This window comes from Podarcis tiliguerta (assembly GCF_965153285.1).
Source record: "Podarcis tiliguerta genome assembly, chromosome: 13".
Lineage (NCBI taxonomy): Eukaryota > Metazoa > Chordata > Lepidosauria > Squamata > Lacertidae > Podarcis > Podarcis tiliguerta.
Window position 1 is genome coordinate 45442104 of NC_139546.1, and position 24690 is coordinate 45466793.

Here is a 24690-nt window from a genome sequence, read left to right on the forward strand (position 1 = left end):
TAATCACTTTCATTATGTTTTATCTTGTTATGACAGAGGAATTGCATTGCCACACACATATGTAACATATTCCCTGTTGGGGCTGGAAGTTGCTCTCTTCACCAGAAACCACGGCAGACCATTGACGGTTTTATAGTCTTTATTTACAACTATATATAGAAGGCATAACATTTAATCCTCGCATCTTGCACAAGCCATCATAAATCTCCTGCCCTCATCTGATTTTGAGGTAAAACCTTGTGGTGCCTGTAAGTCAGCCTGTTCACCCCCCACCTCTTCCTGGTTCTCGGGTCCTGTTGGTGTTGACGCTGCCCCACTAGGTTCTTCTCCCTCCCCTTCTGCATACATGTATTCCTCTAATGTATTGGTGTTGGGGCTAAAATTGGTCAGAATTAATGTAGAACTAGCCTTACCTGGGAGACATAATCCTCAAAGCAGTTTACAAAGAATTAAAACCACAAAAGTGGGGCAGGAGATCACAATACATTAAAACATACAGAAAATTAAAATATTCTAACTGATTGCAATTCACATCAGCATATCTAAACTGTTTCTAGTAGGCACTGAAACAAACACTGTGATGGAGCCTGCTTCATATCATTTAGGCAGGGAGTTTTACGTGCAGCCACACTAAATTTCATTCTGTGAACCACCCAGAGACTTGTGGGTATAGGGTGGAATATTAATAATAATAAATGATCAAGTTGGACAAATGTGGAATGGGCCTTATGTGAAAATTGTAGTGTGCCAATTTTGCCATTCAAAGTGGTTGAGTGGGCACATGTGAGTTTTGTTAAAGCTATAAAAATGTTTAAAAACACGAATATGTTTATGGGACACTGACTTATTAACTTGATAAGACTCTAAGAAAGCATATAAATATGCTCTGAAGTTTGAACATATTAATTTCCTACAGCCGGAAGCTCACTTGCTGGCAGCATCTTAAAAGAATTTCTGGCATTGAAAAATGCTCTCCTGTTTTAAGCCATTGAAAACTTTAGATAGAGCTTTTGTATGAACAAATTTTGACCTGCTTTAGTATTCTTTGGTGGGAAACCTTATGGCAAAGTCCACTAGCACGAGCACTTCATTGTGCAGTGGACATGCAGCTCAGCTAGCTGATTTATGACTGAGCCAGACTCAGTTTGTGATAAGTCCCCAGTCCACACTCGGCTAAATATATGCCAGTAGGAATGCCTCATCATGGCAGAAACAGGATTCAGCTGGCAGAATTGAAGCTTGCTAAGCCAATGTTGGTATGAATCCCCAAAAAGGAGTGTTCCAAGCGATGGGTTGGAAGGTATTATTCTGGCAATCAGAATGTAGAAACAACTGTTGTCACAAATATTAGAGCATGGGTGCTTTCATTCTTCTAGAATTCCTAATAAGAGCTCATGATAAAGGATCCAATGTTAGTTACAGTCAGAACAGGTGCACTGAAAAGAATGAACATGTCATGGATGTGCCTTCCCACAGCCACAATAAGGATTCTGAGTGGGGGAGCAGTCAGTCAGAAGAGGAAGAAAGAGACTGGCCTCTTTCCCGGCCAGCAGAAGGCAGTGGGCCACAACGCCCTTCTCTAGAGGAGAAGAGACTGTAAATTTCAGGACAGTGAAAGTGGGCTAAACGGAGGCCAATTCTCTGAGGAGCAGCCTTTGGTCACAACACAGGAGGGTAGACTCTTCCTCAGAGGAAGAGATGGGAGATGACCCCGAGAGTCCCCAGACTCGTGGACGAACAAAGGTCAGAGAAAGGCGTCAATCAAAGAAGAAATGATGGTGGTGCTGGCATGTTTCCTGTTGGAGACACACTTTGAATTCAGATGCCTCAACATCATCTTGATGGACGGTCGCTAGCGTAAGTGGCTCTGTGGTTAATTACTGTGTATAATAAATATGCTTGTAACTAACAATGACTGTGTGCTGATTATCTAAGCCGGCAGTCTGCCAGTTCCTGAAAGAACATAACTAATTTGACATAAAGGTTCAATAATACTTTCTCTTCGTTAGCTGTTCCCTGTTGTTCAACTCCGGCCTAAGAATTATAATATAGCATTTGGGGGAAAAGATACAACCAAGTAATCCAACACTTGAAGCTAAGATGGAGAAGATCTCCACAGCCACCATGTATTTCCCTTTGGTGCTCAGGTAGGTTGGAAGAAAAGTTAGCCAAACACTGCAAAACAACAGCATACTGAAAGTGATGAACTTGGCTTCATTAAAAGTGTCTGGCAGCTTTCTAGCAAAGAAAGCCACTGTGAAGCTGATGATGGCCAGAAATCCCATGAAGCCCAGAACTAAATAAAACATGAGGACAGATCCTTCATTACATAATGCAATGATCTCTTTGCTCTGAGAATGCATGTCCAGATCTGGGAATGGGGAGAAGTTTGCCAACCACACAACACAAATTCCTGATTGAATGAGGGTGCAAGAAAAGATAATGGAGTTGGCCAGTCTTTTCCCCACCCACTTCCTCATGCTGGATCCTGGTTTGGTGGCCATGAAAGCGACCACAACAGTGATGGTTTTAGCCATCACACAAGAAATAACCACAGAGAAGATGATGCCGAAAGCTGGTTGCCGGAGAATGCAGGTCACATTATTGGGTTGTCCAAGGAATGGCAAAGAACAGAGGAAGCAGAGGACGAGAGAGACAAGCAGAATGTAGCTGATGTCCCGGTTGTTGGCTTTGACGATGGGGGTGTCTTTGTGTTTAATAAAGGTTCCTAGAACCAAAGCTGTGATAAAGGAAAAGGATGCAGCAACAGAAGTTAAAATGATCCCTAAAGGCTCTTTGAAAGATAGAAAAGTTAGATGCTTTGGAAAACATTGATCTTTGTCCTTGCTTGGATATTGATCTTTTGGGCACTGGCGACAGTCATCCATATCTGAAAAACAGAAAGAAATCTCATTTCAGTGTCATTCCATGTGAGACTTAAGAAGAATTTCCTTACTTCCTCCCAAATAATAAATGATATATTTCTTGATTTCTGTTTCATAGTTCCAGTGTGGAGGTGTACATGTGAATTCATCACTCACCACAATGAGAACAATGATGATTGTTGCCAGAGAATGTGCTTGAGTTGTGGAGGTGGAGGTGATTTTCCTAAATGCCAAAGAGGATTTTTATTTTTTTTTAAGTAATGGGAGATTTTTACACTTGAATGCATTGGCAGCATGTTCCTTCTTATTTCTAAAGCCAGTTTAGAACACCTGAGTGTAGACAATACTGAACTAGATGGGCAAATTTTGTCACTTGACATAAGACAGCTTCCTATATTTTTTTCTGCTATAAGAGAAATATTGGCAGGTTAATGACCCACTTTCTTCTTGAGTTGAAAAGCAATTCATTTTTGTTTTTGGGGGGTTTTTTGGGGGGGTGGAATGGGATCATAAAAAGAATTAGGAAACACATTGGTTTTACATCAAATTATAATAAAAAATCATGTGTAAGACACTGGAAACACAGATTCTTGCTAAAACGCCTATATATGAAATATATATTTCACACAAAATTCATTAAAATAAAATCAGTTGAAAAATTGGTTGTTGGCATTTGTCCGTCTCAAGTGACAATGAAAGACCCCGTCCTGCAAGAAAGTGTTTACAACACACTGAACGAAAGTCGGATACACAAACACACGAGAGTGATGGTTAAGAATCCTGAGGGCTTTTAGTTGGATGCTATATCAGGAGAACAGTTGTATCACCTACCCTTTTGGTCTGAAAACTTCCCATCAGGGCATAAAGCACAGTCATAACAGCAAAACTTCTTCCCCTCCTTCTTTTGTTTCCGATACCCAGATTGGCAGGAGTCACTGCAGACCGAAATGGGAATCCCCTATCCATCAATAAGAAAATAGATACTGTAGGTACAACGTAGGAAATTTATATTGCTCAAAGAAGAAAGCATTTTCAAAAGTTGGTTGGAAAATAAATATTTTCTATTTAACATACACTTCTGTTTAGTTTCCTGACTTCATGACAGAGACGGATGCATAAGGTTGCACAACAAGTGGTATTTTAGAACTGATAATCCAGTCAAGAATAGGGGGAAACTCAATCTGTACCTGGTTATAACCTCTTGGCCATATAATCATGGCCTTATGAATGATGAATCCTTTTCCTTCACTCACACTTCCAACTTTCACTCCCTGGAAGGATCTGTTTGGGAAGATGACCATGTTGTTGATATCAAATCCACCTCCCATTTCCCCTTTAGCATTAAATGATATTGTTTCTCCAGCTGAGTTATTGAATGAAATCCCTTGCAGATATGGTTGCAGCTATTTGAAAGTGGAAAAGAAACAAGGGCTAACATTTTATGTCCATAGATATGAAATGCTGAATATTTGCACATTCCTTTCCATTATGTTTTTTCTATAGCAAAGACCCAACCAGACGTGATAAATGGTAGATAAAGGAACATGCATAGTGATAGAAGAAAAAATTGATTCCCCATTACAGCCACCCAATTTGAGAGGAAATATAAACCCATTTCACTATAATTCTGTGTAGGAAAAGGTTGGATACTCTCTGATGATTTCTACAAAGCTGTTCTGGACAAAGAATAAAAATGAAGAAGTTTTAAATTGTGAAAACATTACCTGCCAGGGCTGGAGATCATGGAGTTTATGTTTTCCCCCATCAGTCATTCTTCTGTGGTGCCATCTTGATGAGATGGCATGTAAGGCATGAGCCACAGTATAGGCAGCATTGTAAATACTATAGCTATGGCCAGTCATGCTCATTTCAAAAACTGGATCAGGCAGGCTGTCTAACCTCTCTTCCCCAGTACATAGTCCATCTTCATCCACCAGCTCTTGGGGATTTGGAAATGAACAGACAAATGCTTGCTCCCAGAAATCCTTCAGAAAACCATCTGCACTGGTACTGTAGGGCTTTATGGTTTGAAGAAATTCCTGGAAGCCTAGCAACTCTTTTGTGTGAATGCTGAAGGAGATAGCTCCTTGGAAGAGTTGTATATCAAAACCTATCTGAAGACCTGTTAATATGATATCAATCTGTGTTGTCATTATCCACACCTTTGTAATGGATGTATTTCCTTTGTAATCAGGATGTGGGAGAAAAGTAATAGTCATTAGCAACATAATAGTCAATGAACCTCCATACAGGATCAGTGTGCTAGGTTTGTTCTCCATCAAATGTAGATAAACATTTGACCATGTATCGAGAAGTTGTTCTATGCTACCTATATGTGCTTGTTTGGGGATTCTTTTTGTAAAGGCTGAACAGATTCTGTTCTTGGAAAGGAATGGTTCCAGGGTTGACAAGAAATGTTCTCCACCATCATCATCTTCAGCAAAGATCCCAACCCATGTCCATCCAAAATGTAGGAGTAACTGAATTATTCCCATATATTGATGGTCTTCATTTGGGACCATGCGGTAAAAGGAATTGAACTGCATTGTTTCCCTGCTTCCTGCTGCAAACGAGCCATACGTGATCTATTAAAAACACATAGTATTATGAGAGATCTGCTTGGTAGCATGTCTCCATATATGAAGACTATGAGAGGTAAAGAAAATGAAAACTCATCCAGAATTTTAGCTGTTAATATAGAGATATGGCCATGATGTTTTGAAATGTCTAGAGACATGCATGGTTGTATGAAATGTATTTAAAACAAGGTTATGTCTATCTATTCTCCTTCCTGGGGGAGATGTGAGGGGGGGGCAACAGCATACCAGTAATAAGGTACTGATTAAATTGTATTACCCTCCCAACTTTGTTGGACTGATTATGTTTGGATGCCTGATTATTGTCTTACAAAGCAACAACTCTATTCCGAATTTAAAAATATAAAGCATACTGCTGGTGGTCAACAAAAGAGGATTAAAGACTCTTTCAATGCAAATCTTAAAAAGTAGTATAAACAAAGACCGTTGGAAAACAGTGGCCTGCAAACGCTCCAACGGGAGAACAGCCTTTACAAAGGTATCATGGACACTGAAGATGTTCAAACTCAGGACGAAAGAGAGAAACGTGCTAAGAGGAAGGCACATTTGGCAAACCCTCACCATGATCAACTCCCACCAAGAAACTAATCTCTCCACTGTGGAAGGATGTGTGGATCCACAATTAGCCTCCACAGTCACTTATGGACTCAACTGTTTTAATGGAAGACAATCAACCAAACCTGGTGATAACAGAATCAATGATGTCAGGGAGTCCAAGAGAGGAAAAGAGGTGGTAAGGGAACAGCTAGATACTTTAAATGTAATGATTTACAAGGAGCAAATGTCTTCCCCATATTCAAAAAGACAAAAAAAGAATAGCCAGGTAACTACCAACAGTGAGCTTCACATCAATACCAATAAAAGTCCTAGAGCAGATTAATAATTTTTCAAGAATGCCACTCAGACCTCTTCTTGCTTATGAACCATAAAAGCAAAAGCAAACATGGTAAGAGATTTGTTTCTGCATATCCCCATGTCTCATATGCAGAGATCCTACCTGTGGAATCTTGTAGGGTCTTAAGATATCTGCAATATGGAAGGAAGTATCAGAGCTAAGTCCCCCAATGACAGTGATGAGGCTGTTACAGATGCCACACTTGTAGTTGGGGTTAAATCTATGAGATTTGAAGAGCATGTCCAGGGTGGTACGATAGGTCATCCTAGTATCATAGTAGCTGTCATAGATGTGGAACCCAAGTGTTACATTGGGCAAGATATTTGGATTCTCATTGATCTCATTCACTGCAAACACCAAGGCAAGGACATGCTGGTGGAACTTTGTCACAAAACTGCAAACAGAAGAATTTAGTGTATCACAAGATAATGTCACCGTGCCTGACATCCCACAAAAAGGCTCCTTTCTGGTGTTGACTTATTTATATTCTATGGATCTCATTTAATTTGATACTGATGTCTACAACCTATTAAACAACTCCCTCTTCAAATCATGCATCAATATACTGAGATCTTGGGTCTGGGTGTATTCCAGTTCCTATGAAATCTATCCCATAACCAACGGGGCAAAATCTGTTGGATTTGGAATCTGAGATTTCAAAAGAGGATGCCAGAGTCCATTTTTTTCTCTAAACACTGTAGAATGCACAAGATCCCAAAAGGTGCTTTGTTGTTGTTTAGTCGTTAGTGTCCGACTCTTCGTGACCAGAGCATGCCAGGCACCAAAAGGTGCTCGAGAAGCACAATTGTGTTCCTGGATGGGGGCAATCCCAGTGTGCCTTTCCTTGAACATCATCATCATTATCATCATTATCATTGCTATACTGCCCTTCATCTAAAGATCACAGGGTGGTCTACAATATAATTTTTTTGTCACTTACAAAAACTGTTGTTTGTGTTGGTGATATGACCAGGACAATGTTATAGGGAGGAGGAAGGGGGGGGGAGAGAAAGGTCCTTACTTTGGAAATTCATATAACTCCTGAGAAGGATGTATTCGGAAGGATACTTCACTAAAATGGTAAATGATATGAGAAGCCATCCCACAAATGAGGAGGTCACCTCCTTGATACCATTCATGTTCTACAGGTATAGGAACATTAGTGGGGCACTTACTGTTACCTACTCCACATGCAATTGGAAGGAGGAGAAGCACCTTCACTAGATCCAGCATCCTATTAAGCTTCTCTCTTGCCTCTGCCTATAATCTATTTCACAGGGGGAATCCATCATTGGCTTCTGAATCACCACATCTACAAAAATGCATGTCTTAAATACTGGGTGAGATTAGCAGTATTCTAGGAATTATCTGGCTAGTGACAGAATGAAAGGGGATTTGTTAGAGATGAAAGTGACAGTGCCCTACTCCCAGTTTTTCTCCACCAGAAGCCTACTAATAGCCACTTTCAGGCTTGCCAACTTATTGTTTTTCCTATTATCTGAAAAGCCTCTGGAGATTTGTCTCTTTCTCTCTGTGTATATATATTTATATATATATGCAGTGTGGCATAAATAATTGTAGAGAAAGAATTCCTTCTTTAGAGACCTTGAGTAACAATTATGGAAGCAAACATGTTTTCTTTTGTTTTAAGAAAAAGTTCTGGCTTTTCTCTTCCTAATTTTGGAGTCAGAGTCCAATAACCTCCAAAGGGCAGAGGTTAGCCAGCCCTTGTCTAGACAAATTGGAAAAATAAAGCAGCACTAATTCTTGAAATGAATTACAATATTCAGCTTCAGTTTGATCTACAGGATGGTGGTCAATTGCTATAAAGTATTAAAATAGCTAGTCACAGAACTGACTAGGGGTGTAGTGAACGCTACTTTAATCCAAAGCAGCCTTCGTGGTCTGCCTTGAGATGCTGCAATTGTTACATCACTTGCAAATAATGTCAACCTGCACATCTCTAGGGTTTGTGGGATCTTGAGCATGGCTTCTTCATTAGGCCCCTGTTCCTCTTTTATAGACCACTTTACTCTCACAGAAGCCACACAATCTCCCAAGGGGTGGATCCAAGGAAGTAAATTGTACCATTCTATCTGCTCACTTTTCTCCAATTAGGGAAGAAGGAGTAAGTGAAGATCTACATCAGGAACACAGGTGGTAGGAGACCAGAGCTACCTCCTATTCACCAAGAGTCCACTGTAGAGCTGGATTTGGAGGGAGGCTGCTGAGAAGGTCACAGATCCTACAAGGAACAAGCCACAGCTCTCATTGCCTCTGTGGCAGCAGCAACAGGCAATGCAATCGCTGGAAGCTTGATCTGCTGCCCCCTTTGAATCCTGCCAACTGAGGCGGTCACCTCACCTTTGCCACATGTGTGGGATAGACCTACATGATGGGCCTGCAACACACATGTGTGCCTTAGCAGATACCTAATAATGCACACCCCTGGTCCTGGGTACAACAATCATTACTGTTTCAAAGCAGTATGCCTAGAAATAACTCAGTGGGACATACCTGTTTTCATTTATTTTAATGCTTTGACTCAACCTGGTTTTACATATAGGTTTCTCAAAGCAAATTTAGATGGTGGAATCCTGGAATCATACCATTTTAATGCTTTATATGCTTTGCAGTATGTTCAGCTACTCTGCTGTCGAAGTTTTTACAAGGTCACAAGGTGGGGTATGGAAGGGAAGGGAAGAAGCGCCTAACCGTACTATTGTCTCTAAGAAAGAATGAGTGAAAGTTCAACCTAATGCATTTGGCAGTAACTTTTCTTCCCCATAAATAACAACAACAAAAAACACCTTCCTGTTCTGCTGAACACTATAACCTATTGATGCAGAACATTTACTTCAAGCAAAATGAAGTTAGCTATGTATGGTAAATACACTTGTGAGTAGAAACCATTACCAAACACCAGATAGATATTGCTCATAACTCATGACAAAAGAATTATTGATCTGTGGCTCTTATGGCAATCTTAATTTGAGTTCAGTGTGATTTGTATCTTGCTCATTGACCTAACCATGTATTTCTTTATTTATTTATTAATAAATAAATAAATAAATAAATAAATAAATAAATAGACAGACATTCTTGTGTTTGGTACTGAAGTCTATTGGATCCTTTGCCCTATATGGTTTTACTTCAAATGGTCCTGCAAATACGATGGTATATATTGTATCCCGGGTGCTCTCTGTCTTGATCTGATTCCTCACCTCTAAATCAATTCTAAAATATAAGTCATTTTGGAAGGGGGATTCCCTTCCCTTATTTGGAGTATTTAACTCAGTCTGGTCTTTCTGTTGCTTCTGAATACCAAGCCCATTTGTGTTCCCTAAACACAGTCCTCACTGCTTCCATGATCCTGACCACCGAATTCAAACAATTGTTTCTGTTAAATTCACTTTTACATATACTTTGTTTAGATGTTTCATATACACATGCTATCCACATCTGAAACAAAAAGAAGGATGTTGACAAGCTGGAATGTGTGCAGAAGAGAGCTATCAAAATGATCAAAGGTCTGGAAACCAAGCCTTATGAGGAATGGTTGAAGGAGCTGGGTTTGTTCAGCCTGGTAAAAAAGGAGACTGAAAGGAGATATGATAGCCATCTTCCAATATCTCTAGTGTTGTGACTGTCAGGAGCTTGTCCTACTCTCAAGTAGGACCCTGGCAGAGACACATGCCAGACTGGCATGTTCTCTACCTCCTGGTTGATTGTTCAGCAGCTTCAAAAAATTTATTCTGCCCAAACATCACAGTGACCGATGCAACCAGAAATCAGCACACTTAGGGATCCGCAGAGTCTTTGCAGCTTGCGTAACAGACCTCAGCAACTCAGCCCTTTAGCTAATGTAATTTGCTAATGTAATTTACATATAAACACACATGGAGCACTGCAACATGGCTCCCTCTCTCTCTAGCATCAGACAGCAAAGAGAAAAAGAACAAAGGACAATAGTCCCACTTCATGGAACACAGTAACACAAACATCCTGTCTCCATCACTTCCCACTTTGTGGTGACAAAACATACACCTTCATGTGAAAGGGAAAAAACCCACGACTGCAATCATGGAGCAGGAATTCTAACAGTCACATGTAAGAGGGGTCATGCTTCCACCCCTCCTGCTCAAGAGGGTAGGACTCAAACCAATGGCTTCGAGTTACAAGAAAGGAGATTCTGACTAAACATCTGCAAGATCTTTCTGACAGTAAGAGCTGTTCAACAGTGCAACAGTCTCTGTTGGGAGGTGGTGGACTCTCCTTCCTTGGAGGTTTTTAAGCAGAGGTTGGATGACCATCTGTCATGGATGTTTTAGCTGAGTCTCCTGCATTGTAGGGGAATGGGCTAGATGAGCCCTGGAGCTCCTCCCAACTCTACAATTCTATGTTTCTTTGATTTTATGATTTTATCTGGACTAGAAAATAAAAAGCTTGGATCTGCACTTTTTCTTTAAAAAAATAATGAGTAGGTATGAATACTCTGGCATGACTGGGGCAGGGTTCTTTTGGGGTAGCGACAAAAGGGACAGGTGGATTTCTCTATCCCAGCGAGCCAAGAACTCTAGTGATCATCCAGAGCTCAAAATTTCCCTAGCAATCACTTCATGTATAAGACAAGAAGCTTCTCCCTGTGCCAGCTTTACTCAAGGGGGCAGGAGAGATATACTGAAAAGCACAAGAAATAAAATCTTTATTCAACGGTACATTCTTGTGGTTTCAGCTGTGAGGCAGCTTTCTCATCTGTTTCCTTCACATAGTCACAATTTGTTTATTTATATACCACATCTTCCACAGATACAGCTGTGCTCAGATATAGATATATGAGAGAGAGGGAAATTATAAATAATAATAAATAATAATAATAAATAAATAATAATACAGATTTATAGGTTTATAGATATTGGTCTTGAAATAATGATGCATAATAAATATTCAGCTGAGTTTTAGTCTCAGTAGCCCCACTGAAGTAAGTGGACCTAACTTATGTTAATTAATTTAAATTGGTCTGCTCTGATTAAAGCTTAGTTTAATACTACTCATGATTAATGCATGATAAAATTAAAAAAAATCCAAGAATTAACAGTTCATTTAACAGACATTGAAATTTAAATAAATAAACACAGGTCAAGTAAAACTACCCAAGAACTTCATTTACAAAATTGACCTGAATGCTGATGGTATTGGTATATGCAACCACCACCATGCCAAAGTTTTATGCCTTGGTTCAAAAGGTCAGAATGTCCCAACTTAATTAATTTAATAATTAAGCTTCCCACAATATCTTCTGAGCAGTCTCAGTGTGAGCTTTAGAAATAAAAATTGAAGTCTTTGTGTTCCATTTTGCACTGAATGTGCATTTCACGTTTTAAGCACAACAGTCACCTGTGGGGAAAGTAAGGGCAGAGATGTGATTAGGATCCTACTAGAATTGGTCACAGTCCTTTTTATAACCAAATGCAAAAATGTTCTTGCATATGCAAATTTATCAATCTATTACAGATTTGTTTAAATACCAAGTTTCCTCCTTGAATTTTAGAGAGCAACATGGAGACGATGGTGCCCTTAGCCATATATCTCTTTGTCTTTTCTATCCTTAAACCTGGTCAGTTGTATTATTTGTACTTGATTGTAGCGTGAAAATCCCATCCTGCAGATTCTTTTAACGTTTATTAGCATTCTTTTGTTTTATATTTTCAAGTGATGAACTAGGTTACCTGAGATGTTTTCCTTCTTTTCTATAATAGTGAGAAGCATGAACAAGTGCAGTCCCATTTTCAAAATTATCAGATCGCATCATTAAAAATATTTCACTTTGTTCAGAAAGAGGATTAAGCATTATTTAAAAGTTAAAAATGCAACAGCTTTATTATGTTTTATTATGTTTTTATATATGCTAGAAGCCACCCAGTGTGGCTGGGGTAACCCAGTCTGATGGGCAAAGTACAAAATAATAACAATAACAAGAATAATAATTGATATTTCTTTGTTTTATAATCTTGCAGCATGTGTTAAAATATAATATACCTTTCCCCCATTTCTTTCTGCTAGGATCACCCTCTGAAATTCGACTGACTCAATCTGGTGAGGGAGTTAGGAAACATGGAGAATCCCTCCAGTTGACCTGTGCTGTCTCTGGTTACACCATCACTTCTGGCTCTGGTTGGCACTGGGTCCGCCAGCCTCCAGGGAAAGGACTGCAATGGATAGGAAGGGGATATTACAGCGGTTCAAGATGGTACAGAGATTATGGTTCAGCCTTCCAGAGCAGGATTTCCATCTCTCTTGATTCATCCAAGAATACATATCATCTCCAGCTGTATTCTCTGACAGCTGCAGACACAGCCATGTATTATTGCGGAAGGGAACACAGTGACACAGAGCAAGTCTGTCATCTGTACAAAAAGGAGTAGCATTCTTTTTTTCTGTTTCTGCTGCAAGATCTTCCTTCAATGCACAACTTTTTCATCCAGAAGGCATTCAAAATTACTTTTCTTGTTATAAAAAAAATGTTTGTTCCCTGCATTCAATGAAGTCATTTCTTCTTCTACCTTCCAACCTGGGAAGGTAGCCCATCTAGGAGAAGCCCATCTCCACATGAAATCCTGAATCTCCAGAGAAATTCAGAAAGAGCCAGCGATCTGCACATTAAAATAAAACTGGGCAGACAGCGTGTCTATAAATATTAAAGCACTGCTCCTCTGGCTTATCAAATAAATTTCCAGGATGAGGGGAGAAGAAGAGTTCTGTGACTCGTAATTTCTTAAACTGGTGTATCACACTGCTGACTATTTCTGTCTCAAGTAATTTAGATTCCTATGAATCTTTATGAATGATGCAGTTGATGTCAGGAGGAAATAGGCGGTGCAGTCTTCAGTCCAAATTTAATTTCCAATGCATAAAGCCATTTGTTTCTGTTTCTTTCTGTACGTACTAGGAGGATAAGTTTTGGGGTGAAAATGGAGTCAAATCAGTCTGCTTCATCAAGCAGCTTGTCCAAGCCAAAGAAAACTGCCTCTATATCTCTCTGAATGAAATCATGGACCTCCAGCACAATTTGGAAGGAGTCAGAGATCTGGATATTAAATAAAACTTTGAAGACATTGTATCTGCAAACATGTAAGCATTGCTCCTCTAGCTTATCATACTGGAAATTACCACGGTGGTGAGAGGGTGGAAGGAAGAGTTCTACAGTGGAAAGTTCTAGCTTCTCATCAAAGAGAATTATTTTACCAGGGCATTGAAATCACAGTGCTTTTAGGGAGAAATAATGAAGCAATGCAAGAAACACCATAATCAGGCACCGCATCCTGGCAATAAAACAAATTCACTGTGTTCATCAAAAGTATCAGCTTAGCTTAGTTTAGAGGTGTTATGTACTGAGTTGAATAGGATCCAAACTGCAGCACTCTGATTGGTACTAGAACAATAGGATCCAAAATGCAGCAGTCTGATTGGTCCTAGAACAATTGGACCGATCCAATAGCCACACGTAGGCCGCTGGCGTACCTTGAGGACTATGAATGCGACCTCCGGGGCAGGACTGGAACTTAGAGGGGAGGGGTGTTATGTACTGAGTTGAATAGGATCCAAACTGCAGCAGTCTGATTGGTCCTAGAACAATAGGATCCAAAATGCAGCAGTCTGATTGGTCCTAGAACAATAGGATTCAGAATGCAGCAGTCTGATTGGTCCTAGGACAATGCAGCAGTATGATGGGTCGGCAGGAGCCACCCAATCCAGCTTCAGATAGAAGTGAATCCACAACCTGATTGGCCTACAGGAGAATTCCGGAATTAGCCAATCACATACAGCCCATTGTGTAAAGAATGTATATAAACCAGATACTTTGAGGGGACTTTCATTCCCTCCTCACCACTATAAGCTGAATAAAGAGCATGAAATCCACTCTCGACTCTAAGTATATTTCAAGAGGCAACATGGGAAGATAGTTTAGCTTAGTTTATAGGAAACATGGGTTTCATAGCCTGCACACTATGTAAAGTGAAAAATCTCATCCTTCCTTTAGTATCAACAGTTACAAAGAAATGTCTGCCTTGAATATTAGCTGACTTTTCTAGCATGCTTCGTTAGTGTCTGTCTGATAACATGAGTAAAGAGAAACTGGAAGAAACTGTCAGAGCTCAACCTGTGTCTTGCCTAGTCCCAGGTGGCACTACATCAGTGGTAGTTTTTTTATGCCTTTCCAGGCTTGGTTTTTTTCTTCCCTTTTCTTTTCTGCAGCCTAGCATGAAACCTCTGGAGATTTCCCCTGATGACAATTATAGTGATCTGAATAAATGCTGGAGACAATAATGACTTTTTCAGAGTTTAGGGCACTGAATGAGTGGTACTTTTGGCAGTAATCATGTTTCATTGCAAAAAGAAGGGGGGGAAAGACTTCCTCATTTGTTTCTTTATGTTTTTAAAGAATTGTGTTTTTTTATAGTTTTAACAGTTACCTATTTCCTTTGCAGTAAGCTGTCCTGTGGCTTGTGGCTTGAGTGGATGAATGCAGCAAATTAATCAGAATAAATACTGTTTGAGCACTCCTGTTGTGTAGAGCAGGGACAAGGTAGGTCTCACCCACCCTCACCCACGCAGCTGGTCCGATCTTAATCTGTCCTTAGCCTCATGGGCCAGCCCATCCTTTAATTGCATGAAGTCCTTCTAATGTCTGTGTTCTATCCCACCCACCTATTAACTGGAGGTTTGTGATGAAACAGGGGAAAACCTCAATCTTCTTATGGGGTTTCAATGAATATCACTTCATACCTTGGGGAGTGCACTTCACCTTCAATGTGGATGTTTCTTGGGGTTCAATTTTATCCCCTATGATTATTTATTTGTTTTGTTTTTACTATTTATTTTATGCATTTCTCTTATATTTTTATCTTCTGAACACTGGCAGAGGAAGAGGAGTGCAGGAGAAGAATCAGACAGCAAAGAGAAAAAGAACAAAGGACAATAGTCCCACTTCACGGAACACAGTAAGACAAACATCCTGTCTCCGTCACTTCCCACTTTGTGGTGACAAAACATACACTGATATGTGAAAGACAAAAATCCCATGACTGCAATCATGGAGCAGGAATTCTATGTCACATGGAAGAGGGGTCATGCTTCCACCTCTCCTGCTCAGGAGGGTAGGACTCAAACCAATGGCTTTGACTTACAAGAAAGGAGATTCTGACTAAACATCTGCAAGATCTTTCTGACAGTAAGAGCTGTTCAACAGTGGAAAAGTCTCTGTTGGGAGGTGGTGGACTCTCCTTCCTTGGAGGTTTTTAAGCAGAGGTTGGATGACCATCTGTCATGGATGTTTTAGCTGAGTCTCCTGCATTGTAGGGGAATGGGCTAGATGAGCCCTGGAGCTCCTCCCAACTCTACAATTCTATGTTTCTTTGATTTTATGGTTTTATCTGGCCTAGAAAATCAAAAGCTTAGATCTGCACTTTTCTTTAAAAAATAATAATGAGTAGGTATGAATACTCTGGCATTACTGGGGCAGGGTTCTTTTGGGGTAGGGACAAAAGGGACTGGTGGATTTCTCTATCCCAGCGAGCCAAGAACTCTGGTGATCATCCAGAGCTCTAAATTTCCCTAGCAATCACTTCATGTATAAGACAAGAAGCTTCTCCCTGTGCCAGCTTTACTCAAGGGGGCAGGAGAGATATACTGAAAAGCACAAGAAATAAAATATTTATTCAACTGTACTGTCTTGTGGTTTCAGCTGTGAGGCAGCTTTCTCATCCGTTTCCTTTGCTTAGTGACAATTTGTTTATTTATATACCACATCTTCCACAGATACAGCTGTGCTCAGATATAGATATATGAGAGAGAAAGAAATAATAAATTAATAAATAACAATAAATAAATAAATAAATAATAAATAAATGATAATACAGATTTATAGGTTTATAGATATATGTCTTGAAATAATGATGCATAATAAATATTCAGCTGAGTTTTAGTCACAGTAAAGGTAAAGGTAAAGGTATCCCTGCACGTACGTGCCAGTCGTGTACGATTCTGGGGTTGCGTGCTCATCTCGCTCTAGAGGCCGTGAGCCGGTGCCGTCCCAAGACACTTCCGGGTCACGTGTCCAGCATGACGAAGCTGCAGCTGGCAAGCCAGCACCAGCGCAGCACACGGAAACGCCGTTTACCTTCCCGCTATAAAGCGGTCCCTATTTATCTACTTGCACTTAAGAGTGCTTTCGAACTGCTAGGTGGGCAGGAGCTGGGACCGAACGACGGGAGCTCACCCTGCCGCGGGGATTCGAACCGCCGACCATACGATCGGCAAGTCCTAGGCGCTGAGGTTTTACCCACAGTGCCACCCGCATCCTTTAGTCACAGTAGCCCCACTGAAATAAGTGGACCTAACTTATGTTAATTAATTTAAATCAGTCTGCTCTGATTAAAGCTTAGTTTAATACTACTCATGATTAATGCACAATAACATTTCAAAAATCCAATAATTAACAGTTAATTTAACAGACATCGGAATTTAAATAAATAAACACAGGTCGAGTGAAACTACCCAAGACCTCCACTTACAAAACTGACCTGAATGCTGATGATATTGGTATGTGCAACCACCACCACCCCACAGTTTTATGCATTGGTTCAAAAGGTCAGAATGTCCCAACTTAATTAATTTAATAAATTATTCTAGAAGCTATTTCTAGTTTATTTCATGCCAAAGGAGCTGATGGAACTTCCCTCAATATCTGCTGAGCAGTCTCAGTGAAATCAAAATTTAGAAATAAAAATCGAAGTATTTGTGTTCCATTTTGCACTGAATGTGTATTTCATCATTTAAGCACAACAGTCACCTGTGGGGAAAGTAAGGGCAGAGATGTGATTAAGATCCTACTAGAATTGGTCACAGTCCTTTTTGATAACCCAATGCAAAAATGTTCTTGAATATGCAAATTTATCAATCTATTACAGATTTATTTAAATACCAAGTCTCCTGCTTGAATTTTAGAGAGCATCATGGAGACGATGGTGCCCTTAGCCACATTTCTCTTTGTCTTTTCTATCCTTAAACCTGGTCAGTTGTATTATTTGTACTTGATTGTAGCATGAAAATGCCGTCCTGCAGATTCTTTCAACGTTTATGAGCATTCTTTCCTTTTATATTTTCAAGTGCTGAACTAGGTTACCTGAGATGTTTTCCTTCTTTTCTATAATAGTGAGAAGCATGAACAAGTGCAGTCCCATTTTCAAAATTATCAGATCGCGTCATTAAAAATATTTCACTTTGTTCAGGAACAGGATTAAGCATTATTTAAAAGTTAAAAATGCAACAGTTTTATTATGTTTTTATATATGCTGGAAGCCACCCAGTGTGGCTGGGGCAACCCAGTCAGATGGGCAAAGTACAAAATAATAACAATAACAAGAATAATAATTGATATTTCTTTGTTTTATAATCTTGCAGCATGTGTTAAAATTTAATATGCCTTTCCCCCATTTCTTCCTGCTAGGATCACCCTCTGAAATTCGACTGACTCAATCTGGTGAGGGAGTTCGGAAACCTGGAGAATCCCTCCAGTTGACCTGTGCTGTCTCTGGTTACACCATCACTAGTGGTTATAGTTGGAAATGGGTCCGCCAACCTCCAGGGAAAGGACTGCAATGGATAGGAAGGGGATATTACAGCAGTTCAAGATGGAACACAGATTATGGTTCAGCCTTCCAAGGCAGGATTTCCATCTCTCTTGATTCATCCAAGAATACATATCAGCTCCAGCTGAATTCCCTGACAGCTGCAGACACAGCCATGTATTACTGCGCAAGGTAACACAGTGACACAGAGCAAGTCTGTCATCTGCACAAAAAGGAGAAGCATTCCTTTTTTCTGTTTCTGCTGCAAGATCTTCCTTCAATGCACAACTTTTTCATCCAGAAGGCATTCAAAATTACATTTATTGTTATAAAAAATGTGTGTTCCCTGCATTCAATGAAATCATTTCTTCTTCTACCTTCCAACCTGGGAAGGTAGCCCATCTAGGAGAAGCCCATCTCCACATGAAATCCTGAATCTCCAGAGAAATTCAGAAACAGCCAGCGATCTGCACATTAAAATAAAACTAGGCAGATAGCATGTCTATAAATATTAAAGCACTGCTCCTCTGGCTTATCAAATAAATTTCCAGGATGAGGGGAGAAGAAGAGTTCTGTGACTCGTAATTTCTTAAACTGGTGTATCACTGCTGACTATTTCTGTCTCAAGTAATTTAGATTCCTATGAATCTTTATGAATGATGCAGTTGATGTCAGGAGGAAATAGGCAGTGCAGTCTTCAGTCCAAATTTAATTTCCAATGCATAAAGCCATTTGTTTCTGTTTCTTTCTGTACGTACTAGGAGGATAAGTTTTGGGGTGAAAATGGAGTCAAATCAGTCTGCTTCATCAAGCAGCTTGTCCAAGCCAAAGAAAACTGCCTCTATATCTCTCTGAATGAAATCATGGACCTCCAGCACAATTTGGAAGGAGTCAGAGATCTGGATATTAAATAAAACTTTGAAGACATTGTATCTGCAAACATGTAAGCATTGCTCCTCTGGCTTATCATACTGGAAATTACCACGGTGGTGAGAGGGTGGAAGGAAGAGTTCTACAGTGGAAAGTTCTAGCTTCTCATCAAAGAGAATGATTTTACCAGGGCATTGAAATCACCGTGCTTTTAGGGAGAAATAATGAAGCAATGCAAGAAACACCATAATTAGGCACCGCATCCTGGCAATAAAACAAATTCACTGTGTTCATCAAAAGTATCAGCTTAGCTTAGTTTAGAGGTGTTATGTACTGAGTTGAATAGGATCCAAACTGCAGCAGTCTGATTGGTCCTAGAACAATAGGATCCAAAATGCAGCAGTCTGGTTTGTCCTAGAACAATAGGATTCAGAATGCAGCAGTCTGATTGGTCCTAGGACAATGCAGCAGTATGATTGGTCGGCAGGAGCCACTCAATCCAGCTCCTGATAGAAGTGAATCCACAACTTGATTGGCCTACAGGAGAATTCCGGAATCAGCCAATCACATACATCCCATTGTGTAAATAATGTATATAAACCAGATACTTTGAGGGGACTTTCATTCCCTCCTCACCACTATAAGCTGAATAAAGAGCATGAAATCCACTCTCGACTCTGAGTATATTTCAAGAGGCAACATGGGAAGATAGTTTAGCTTAGTTTATAGGAAACATGGGTTTCATAGCCTGCACACTATGTAAAGTGAAAAATCTCATCCTCCATTTAGTATCAACAGTTACAAAGAAATGTCTGCCTTGAATATTAGCTGACTTTTCTAGCATGCTTCGTTAGTGTCTGTCTGATAACATGAGTAAAGGGAAACTGTAAGACATGAAACTGTCAGAGCTCAACCTGTGTCTTGCCTAGTCCCAGGTGGCACTACATCAGTGGTAGGTTTTTTATGCCTTTCCAGGCTTGGGTTTTTTTGTTTTTTGTTTTCCTTTTCTTTTCTGCAGTCTAGCATGAAACCTCAGGAGATTTCCCCTGATGACAATTATAGTGATCTGAATAAATGCTGGAGACAATAATGACTTCTTCAGAGTTTAGGGCACTGAATGAGTGGTACTTTTGGCAGTAATCATGTTTCATTGCAAAAAGAAGGGGGGGAAAGACTTCCTCATTTGTTTCTTTATGTTTTTAAAGAATTGTGTTTTTAGTTACCTATTTCCTTTGCAGTAAGCTGTCCTGTGGCTTGTGGCTTGAGTGGATGAATGCATAAAATTAATCAGAATAAATACTGTTTGAGCACTCCTGTTGTGTAGAGCAGGGACAAGGTAGGTCTCACCCACCCTCACCCACGCAGCTGGTCCGATCTTAATCTGTCCTTAGCCTTATGGGCCAGCCCATCCTTTAATTGCATGAAGTCCTTCTAATGTCTGTGTTCTATCCCACCCACCTATTAACTGGAGGTTTGTGATGAAACAGGGGAAAACCTCAATCTTCTTATGGGGTTTCAATGAATATCACTTCATACCTTGGGGAGTGCACTTCAGCTCCATGGAACCTTCAATGTGGATGTTTCTTGGGGTTCAATTTTATCCCCTATGATTATTTATTTATTTGTTTTGTTTTTACTATTTAGTTTATGCATTTCTCTTATATTTTTATCTTCTGAACACTGGCAGAGGAAGAGGAGTGCAGGAGAAGAATCAGACAGCAAAGAGAAAAAGAACAAAGGACAATAGTCCCACTTCACGGAACACAGTAAGACAAACATCCTGTCTCCGTCACTTCCCACTTTGTGGTGACAAAACATACACTGATATGTGAAAGACAAAAATCCCATGACTGCAATCATGGAGCAGGAATTCTAAGTCACATGGAAGAGGGGTCATGCTTCCACCTCTCCTGCTCAGGAGGGTAGGACTCAAACCAATGGCTTTGACTTACAAGAAAGGAGATTCTGACTAAACATCTGCAAGATCTTTCTGACAGTAAGAGCTGTTCAACAGTGAAACAGTCTCTGTTGGGAGGTGGTGGACTCTCCTTCCTTGGAGGTTTTTAAGCAGAGGTTGGATGACCATCTGTCATGGATGTTTTAGCTGAGTCTCCTGCATTGTAGGGGAATGGACTAGATGAGCCCTGGAGCTCCTCCCAACTCTACAATTCTATGTTTCTTTGATTTTATGGTTTTATCTGGCCTAGAAAATCAAAAGCTTAGATCTGCACTTTTTCTTTTAGAAAAATAATGAGTAGGTATGAATACTCTGGCATGACTGGGGCAGAGTTCTTTTGGGGTAGCGACAAAAGGGACAGGTGGATTTCTCTATCCCAGCGAGCCAAGAACTCTAGTGATCATCCAGAGCTCGAAATTTCCCTAGCAATCACTTCATGTATAAGACAAGAAGCTTCTCCCTGTGCCAGCTTTACTCAAGGGGGCAGGAGAGATATACTGAAAAGCACAAGAAATAAAATATTTATTCAACTGTACTGTCTTGTGGTTTCAGCTGTGAGGCAGCTTTCTCATCCGTTTCCTTTGCATAGTCACAATTTATTTATTTATATGCCACATCTTCCACAGATACAGCTGTGATCAGGTATAGATATATGAGAGAGAAAGAAATAATAAATAAATTAATAAATAACAATAAATAAATAAATAATAAATAATAATACAGATTTATAGGTTTATAGATATATGTCTTGAAATAATGATGCATAATAAATATTCAGCTGAGTTTTAGTCACAGTAAAGGTAAAGGTAAAGGTATCCCTGCCCGTACGTGCCAGTCGTGTACGATTCTGGGGTTGCGTGCTCATCTCGCTCTAGAGGCCGTGAGCCGGTGCCATCCCAAGACACTTCCGGGTCACGTGGCCAGCATGACGAAGCTGCAGCTGGCGAGCCAGCACCAGCGCAGCACACGGAAACGCCGTTTACCGTCCCGCTATAAAGCGGTCCCTATTTATCTACTTGCACTTAAGAGTGCTTTCGAACTGCTAGGTGGGCAGGAGCTGGGACCGAACGACGGGAGCTCACCCTGCTGCGGGGATTCGAACCACCGACCATACGATCGGCAAGTCCTAGGCACTGAGGTTTTACCCACAGTGCCACCCACATCCTTTAGTCACAGTAGCCCCACTGAAATAAGTGGACCTAACTTATGTTAATTAATTTAAATCAGTCTGCTCTGATTAAAGCTTAGTTTAATACTACTCATGATTAATGCACAATAACATTTCAAAAATCCAATAATTAACAGTTAATTTAACAGACATCGGAATTTAAATAAATAAACACAGGTCGAGTGAAACTACCCAAGACCTCCACTTACAAAACTGACCTGAAGGCTGATGATATTGGTATGTGCAACCACCACCACCCCACAGTTTTATGCCTTGGTTCAAAAGGTCAGAATGTCCCAACTTAATTAATTCAATAAATTATTCTAGAAGCTATTTCTAGTTTATTTCATGCCAAAGGAGCTGATGGAACTTCCCACAATATCTGCTGAGCAGTCTCAGTGAAATCAAAATTTAGAAATAAAAATTGAAGTCTTTGTGTTCCATTTTGCACTGAATGTGTATTTCATCATTTAAGCACAACAGTCACCTGTGGGGAAAGTAAGGGCAGAGATGTGATTAAGATCCTACTAGAATTGGTCACAGTCCTTTTTATAACCCAATGCAAAAATGTTCTTGAATATGCAAATTTATCAATCTATTACAGATTTATTTAAATAGCAAGTCTCCTACTTGAATTTTAGAGAGCATCATGGAGACGATGGTGCCCTTAGCCACATTTCTCTTGGTCTTTTCTATCCTTAAACCTGGTCAGTTGTATTATTTGTACTTGATTGTAGAGGGAAAATGCCGTCCTACAGATTCTTTTAACGTTTATGAGCATTCTTTTGTTTTATATTTTCAAGTGATGAACTAGGTTACCTGAGATGTTTTCCTTCTTTTCTATAATAGTGAGAAGCATGAACAAGTGTAGTCCCATTTTCAAAATTATCAGATCACGTCATTAAAAATATTTCACTTTGTTCAGAAAGAGGATTAAGCATTATTTAAAAGTTAAAAATGCAACAGTTTTATTATGTTTTATTATGTTTTTATATATGCTGGAAGCCACCCAGTGTGGCTGGGGCAACCCAGTCAGATGGGCAAAGTACAAAATAATAACAATAACAAGAATAATAATTGATATTTCTTTGTTTTATAATCTTGCAGCATGTGTTAAAATTTAATATGCCTTTCCCCCATTTCTTCCTGCTAGGATCACCCTCTGAAATTCGACTGACTCAATCTGGTGAGGGAGTTCGGAAACCTGGAGAATCCCTCCAGTTGACCTGTGCTGTCTCTGGTTACACCATCACTAGTGGTTATAGTTGGAAATGGGTCCGCCAACCTCCAGGGAAAGGACTGCAATGGATAGGAAGGGGATATTACAGCAGTTCAAGATGGAACACAGATTATGGTTCAGCCTTCCAAGGCAGGATTTCCATCTCTCTTGATTCATCCAAGAATACATATCAGCTCCAGCTGAATTCCCTGACAGCTGCAGACACAGCCATGTATTACTGCGCAAGGTAACACAGTGACACAGAGCAAGTCTGTCATCTGCACAAAAAGGAGAAGCATTCCTTTTTTCTGTTTCTGCTGCAAGATCTTCCTTCAATGCACAACTTTTTCATCCAGAAGGCATTCAAAATTACATTTATTGTTATAAAAAATGTGTGTTCCCTGCATTCAATGAAATCATTTCTTCTTCTACCTTCCAACCTGGGAAGGTAGCCCATCTAGGAGAAGCCCATCTCCACATGAAATCCTGAATCTCCAGAGAAATTCAGAAACAGCCAGCGATCTGCACATTAAAATAAAACTAGGCAGATAGCATGTCTATAAATATTAAAGCACTGCTCCTCTGGCTTATCAAATAAATTTCCAGGATGAGGGGAGAAGAAGAGTTCTGTGACTCGTAATTTCTTAAACTGGTGTATCACTGCTGACTATTTCTGTCTCAAGTAATTTAGATTCCTATGAATCTTTATGAATGATGCAGTTGATGTCAGGAGGAAATAGGCAGTGCAGTCTTCAGTCCAAATTTAATTTCCAATGCATAAAGCCATTTGTTTCTGTTTCTTTCTGTACGTACTAGGAGGATAAGTTTTGGGGTGAAAATGGAGTCAAATCAGTCTGCTTCATCAAGCAGCTTGTCCAAGCCAAAGAAAACTGCCTCTATATCTCTCTGAATGAAATCATGGACCTCCAGCACAATTTGGAAGGAGTCAGAGATCTGGATATTAAATAAAACTTTGAAGACATTGTATCTGCAAACATGTAAGCATTGCTCCTCTGGCTTATCATACTGGAAATTACCACGGTGGTGAGAGGGTGGAAGGAAGAGTTCTACAGTGGAAAGTTCTAGCTTCTCATCAAAGAGAATGATTTTACCAGGGCATTGAAATCACCGTGCTTTTAGGGAGAAATAATGAAGCAATGCAAGAAACACCATAATTAGGCACCGCATCCTGGCAATAAAACAAATTCACTGTGTTCATCAAAAGTATCAGCTTAGCTTAGTTTAGAGGTGTTATGTACTGAGTTGAATAGGATCCAAACTGCAGCAGTCTGATTGGTCCTAGAACAATAGGATCCAAAATGCAGCAGTCTGGTTTGTCCTAGAACAATAGGATTCAGAATGCAGCAGTCTGATTGGTCCTAGGACAATGCAGCAGTATGATTGGTCGGCAGGAGCCACTCAATCCAGCTCCTGATAGAAGTGAATCCACAACTTGATTGGCCTACAGG

At 40.0% G+C, this 24690-nt stretch overlaps 1 protein-coding gene and 1 long non-coding RNA gene across 2 annotated transcripts; one reads left to right on the top strand and one right to left on the bottom strand.

Annotated features, from left to right (window-relative positions):
- Nucleotides 1–1985: 1985 nt before the first annotated feature.
- Nucleotides 1986–7610, bottom strand: LOC310662645 (vomeronasal type-2 receptor 26-like; the record flags this gene model as incomplete). The annotated part of the gene is made up of 6 exons (XM_083409589.1): nucleotides 1986–2890; nucleotides 3717–3843; nucleotides 4073–4288; nucleotides 4610–5470; nucleotides 6480–6771; nucleotides 7399–7610. 6 exons carry the CDS (start codon nucleotides 7608–7610, stop codon nucleotides 1986–1988), a joined length of 2613 nt encoding a protein of 870 aa, XP_083265715.1.
- Nucleotides 7611–11926: 4316 nt separating this feature from the next.
- LOC310663229 lies at nucleotides 11927–12628 on the top strand. Its single transcript, XR_014504408.1, has 2 exons — nucleotides 11927–11994; nucleotides 12441–12628. It is a non-coding gene; the product is annotated as an uncharacterized lncRNA (long non-coding RNA).
- Nucleotides 12629–24690: the final 12062 nt, after the last annotated feature.